The following is a 5,000-nucleotide window of genomic DNA, read 5'->3' as shown; positions in this document are numbered from 1 at the left end:
ACTCTCGACGCATGTTTCGAAGACGGCATACCTTTAATTCCGAAGGAATAAAGGGTGCATTATGCCATCTTCTCATCAGGAAAGATAAGGAGCCTCTTTCAGCCACAAGACGAACAAAAGTTTTTGATGATTGCCTACATGGTGACCACAGCGATAATGAGTGTTTTTTTAAAATAATCCGTTATGAGCAATGACGTCAAAAATGGGTTAAACGAATTTTCTATGCTAGGATAATTCATTCACCTACTTAAATATATATATATATATATACCGGAGTAAACACATAAATGTGAAACAAGGTGGAAAAAAGAGTACTCAAATACCAGTGGTAGAGTAATATGCTTTATTTTAAGCAGCAGAAAATTCAACAAAATCTGTTACTCTGAGTTTCTCGTTGCCGTTCATCAGACAGTTTTTGCTAGAATGGAACTGATATATCAATTCAATCTTTGAATTGATATATCAGATTGAATTGATATATCAGTTCCATTCTAGCAAAAACTGTCTGATGAACGGCAACGAGAAACTCAGAGTAACAGATTTTGTTGAATTTTCTGCTGCTTAAAATAAAGTATATATATATATATATATATATATATACTAGTAGCTAAGCCCGGTTTCACCCGGTCTGTTTGGATGATGTGGCTGTGATCGCTTTCGGTTAGGCATAATCTATAACAGTGTTTCTCACCCTATCATTTCGGGTCCCCTGTTTCGATTGGAGCCGCCAGCTGTATGAAAATTTCCCGACCCCCATCCCCTTGTCAGAAAACAGCTTCAGAAATTGTGAAGAATGAATTTGTACGTAGTCTAGGGGAATTCCATTAGAAAGTTTTAATCGATTTTCTCGATAAATATGGGGGCGAGGAAAAAAAATCAAACTGCATTCCAATCTATGCACCCGTCTCCACATGTGTGCCATTTTTCACGCGAATCCACCCGGCCATTTGGCTGTGAACCTCAAGACAAGAAAGAATACAACAATTGCCCATGTCCAATTTATATTGTAGATGAGAGAGGGGGTAGAGAGAGATAGATAGATAGACAGATAGAATGACAGATAGATAGATAGGTAGAAAGATAGGTAGATAGATAGATAGATAGACAGATAGAATGACAGATAGATAGATGGATAAATAGATAGATAAATAGATAGATAGATAGACAGATAGAATGACAGATAGATAGATGGATAAATAGATAGATAGATAGATAGACAGATAGACAGATAGATAGATAGATAGATAGGTAGATAGATAGATAGACAGATAGAATGACAGATAGATAGGTAGAAAGATAGGTAGATAGATAACCTCTTACCTTTCAGATTTCTCTGTCAAATCTAATCCTTATCTACTTCCATTGATTTGAATTAATCATGGATTATCTCATAGCTTTGAGATTTCAGTGATGTGATTGTTCAATTTTAAGAAAGGCATTTTCGGGTAGGTTTAAGAGGCTGGATCTGGCTGGTTTGAATATACAACCTGTAGGATATTCAGGGCTTGTATGGTCAGGTTAAACACTGAAGGGTTAAAACAAGAAGTTTGTATCATGGAACCAGAAGTGACTCTGAGGTGTTTTGGTATTGTTGCGGGTACACCCTTCTGACATGACGAGTGGTATGTGCTAGTCACTGCAAATATTCTGATGTTGGTCAATATAGAGAGAGTATGAAGTAGATGGTCCTAGATAGTCATGTCTTTACGGGTCTACTCTACCAAAGGGGACGTTACAACAATCTGACAATAAAGGATCACAACAGGTATTACAGTAATTAAGATTTGCTTTCTCTTTTTTGCAGCCATGGCATAAAGCATGTTTCAGATGCAAAGGTTGTGGCAAGGCCCTTGACTCCACCAATCAAAACACTCACGAGGGAGAAATATATTGCAAGAGTAAGTTTATTCCCTTTTTTACACGTCCCTTTTTCTTCTATCTTTTTTCTGTATTTTTTCCTTAACTTAAAAAAAAACATCCAGTCCACTCTGTAAAGTGGTTGATGTTAGGAAGGGCATCCAGCTGTAAAAATCCTTTCCAGAACTGAACTCACCTGTGCTTGTGTCACACAAAAACCACAAAGTCCACAAAGTGGTTGATGTTAGGAAGGGCATCCAGCTGTAAAAATCCTTTCCAGAACTGAACTCACCTGTGCTTGTGTCACACAAAAACCACAAAGTCCACTAAGTGGTTGGTGTTAGGAAGGGCATCCAGCTGTAAAAATCCTTTCCAAAACTGACCTCGCTTGTGCTGGTACCACGTAAAAAGCACAAAGTCCACAAAGTGGTTGGTGTTAGGAAGGGCATCCAGCTGTAAAAATCCTTTCCAAAACTGAACTCGCCTGTGCTGGTACCACGTAAAAAGCACAAAGTCCACTCCACTGAGTGGTTGGTGTTAAGAAGGGCATCCAGCTATAAAAACCTTTCCAAAACCGACCTCGCCTGTGCTTGTGTCACGTAAAAAGCACAAAGACCACTCCACTGAGTGGTTGGTGTTAAGAAGGGAATCCAGCTATAAAAACCTTTCCAAAACCGACCTCGCCTGTGCTTGTGTCACGTAAAAAGCACAAAGTTCGCTCCACTGAGTGGTTGGTGTTAAGAAGGGCATCCAGCTATAAAAACCTTTCCAAAACCGACCTCGCCTGTGCTTGTGTCACGTAAAAAGCACAAAGTTCGCTCCACTGAGTGGTTGGTGTTAAGAAGGGCATCCAGCTATAAAAACCTTTCCAAAACCGACCTCGCCTGTGCTTGTGTCACGTAAAAAGCACAAAGTCCACAAAGTGGTTGGTGTTAGGAAGGGCATCCAGCTGTAAAAACCTTTCCAATACTGACCTCGCTTGTGCTGGTACCACGTAAAAAGTACAAAGTCCACTAAGTGGTTGATGTTAGGAAGGGCATCCAGCTGTAAAAATCCTTTCCAAAACTGACCTCGCTTGTGCTGGTACCACGTAAAAAGCACAAAGTCCACTAAGTGGTTGGTGTTAGGAAGGGCATCCAGCTGTAAAAATCCTTTCCAAAACTGAACTCGCTTGTGCTGGTACCACGTGAAAAGTACAAAGTCCACTACACTAAGTGGTTGGTGTTAAGGGCATCCAGCTGTAAAAACCTTTCCAAAACTGACCTCGCTAGTGCTTGTGTCACGTAAAAACCACAAAGTCCACAAAGTGGTTGGTGTTAGGAAGGGCATCCAGCTGTAAAAATCCTTTCCAAAACTGAACTCGCCTGTGCTGGTACCACGTAAAAAGCACAAAGACCACTCCACTGAGTGGTTGATGTTAGGAAGGGCATCCAGCTATAAAAACCTTTCCAAAACTGACCTCGCCTGTGCTTGTGTCACATAAAAACCACAAAGTGGTTGGTGTTAGGAAGGGCATTCAGCTGTAAAAACCCTGCTAAAACAGTCTCAGGGGTCTAGTACAGGCTTCTGCCGAGCCAGCTCCTATAAATTCATCTCACCCATGCCAGCAAGGAAGGCAGACATTAAACAATGATGATGATGATGATGTTTCAGTCATTAGACTGTGGCCAAGCTGGGGCACTGCCTGGACATGTTTTAGTCGAATGAGTCAACCCCCGTGTGCTTATCATTTTTATTTGCTTTTCGCCTTCTGTTTTAAGCCTAGCACTTATTCTGTTAGTCTCTTTTTGCTGAACCTCTATGTTACAGGGACGTAAACTCACCAACGCTGGTCATCAGGTAGTGGTCAGAGGCAACTAAGGACATACACAGATATCATCATCATCATCATTTAACGTCTGCTTTCCATGCTAGCATGGCCTGACTGAAAACGGGTAAGCCAGGAGGCTGCACCAGGTTCCAATCTGATTTGGCAAGTTTTTTTTATGACTGGATGCCTTGCCTAATGCTAACCACTCCAAGAGTGTAGTGGGTACTTTTTACATGCCACTGGCACAGAAGCCACTCGCATGACACTGGACATTAGTCATGACTATGATCTTGCTCAACTTGACAGTTCTTCTCATACACAGTATATTGCCAAAGTCTAGGTCACTTGTCACTAACCCCATGAGTCCCAACATTTGGAGGGCACTTTTTACGTGCCACTGGCACAGAAGCCAGTTATTTGACACTGGCGTTGACCACAACTACGTTTTCCCTTGGCTTGATGGGCCTCCTCAAGCGCAGATTATTGCCCAATGTTTGCAGAGTTTTTTTTTCTATGTCCGTTGCCAGCCTCGCCTGGCCCCCGTGTCGGTGGCACGTAAAAGCACCATCCGTTCGTGGCCGTTGCAAGCCTCGCCTGGCCCCCGTGCCGGTGACACGTAAAAGCACCATCCGTTCGTGGTCGTTGCAAGCCTGGCCTGGCCCCCGTACCGGTGACACGTAAAAGCACCATCCGTTCGTGGCCGTTTGCCAGCTCTGTCTGGCCCCCGTGTCGGTGGCACGTAAAAGCACCATCCGTTCGTGGCCGTTTGCCAGCTCTGTCTGGCCCCCGTGTCGGTGGCACGTAAAAGCACCATCCGTTCGTGGCCGTTTGCCAGCTCTGTCTGGCCCCCGTGTTGGTGGCACGTAAAAGCACCATCCGTTCGTGGCCGTTGCAAGCCTCGCCTGGCCCCCGTACCGGTGACACGTAAAAGCACCATCCGTTTCATGGCCGTTTGCCAGCTCCGTCTGGCACCTGTGCGGGTGGCACGTAAAAAACACCCACTACACTCACGGAGTGGTTGGCGTTAGGAAGGGCATCCAGCCGTAGAAACACTGCCAGATCTGACTGGGCCTGGTGCAGCCTTCTGGTCTCCCAGACCCCAGCTGAACCGTCCAACCCATGCTAGCATGGAAAGTGGATGCTAAATGATGATGATGATGATGATGTACTTTTTAATTCTCTAGCCCCAGCATGGCCACAGCTCATGAGCTGAAACTAGAATCAATCAATCAATCATTTCTTCATAAATTCTTCTTCCCTTCATTTTTTCTCCTCTCTCTCTTTCTATTCACAGACTGCTACGGCAAGAACTTTGGTCCCAGTGGCTATGGTT

At 43.7% G+C, this 5,000-nt stretch overlaps 2 protein-coding genes across 2 annotated transcripts in view; one reads left to right on the top strand and one right to left on the bottom strand.

Moving 5' to 3' along the window:
* LOC115225401 (radial spoke head 14 homolog) overlaps positions 1 to 5,000 on the bottom strand; it is a 41,749-nt gene that overhangs the window by 4,627 nt on the left and 32,122 nt on the right. The gene's annotated exons all lie outside the window — the stretch shown is intronic.
* The window catches only part of LOC115225402 (cysteine and glycine-rich protein 1), a 10,745-nt gene that overhangs the window by 5,529 nt on the left and 216 nt on the right, over positions 1 to 5,000 (top strand). The window contains exons 4-5 of the mRNA XM_029796359.2: positions 1,805 to 1,898; positions 4,962 to 5,000. The exon at positions 4,962 to 5,000 is cut by the window's right edge and continues 216 nt beyond it. Coding sequence (XP_029652219.1) covers positions 1,805 to 1,898; positions 4,962 to 5,000 — 133 coding nt within the window. The remainder of the gene's footprint in view (positions 1 to 1,804; positions 1,899 to 4,961) is intronic.

Source organism: Octopus sinensis, linkage group LG27 (genome assembly GCF_006345805.1).
Source record: "Octopus sinensis linkage group LG27, ASM634580v1, whole genome shotgun sequence".
NCBI classification, from domain to species: domain Eukaryota; kingdom Metazoa; phylum Mollusca; class Cephalopoda; order Octopoda; family Octopodidae; genus Octopus; species Octopus sinensis.
The sequence above is the reverse complement of the archived record's forward strand: the minus strand, read 5'-3'. Positions and strand labels throughout refer to the sequence as shown.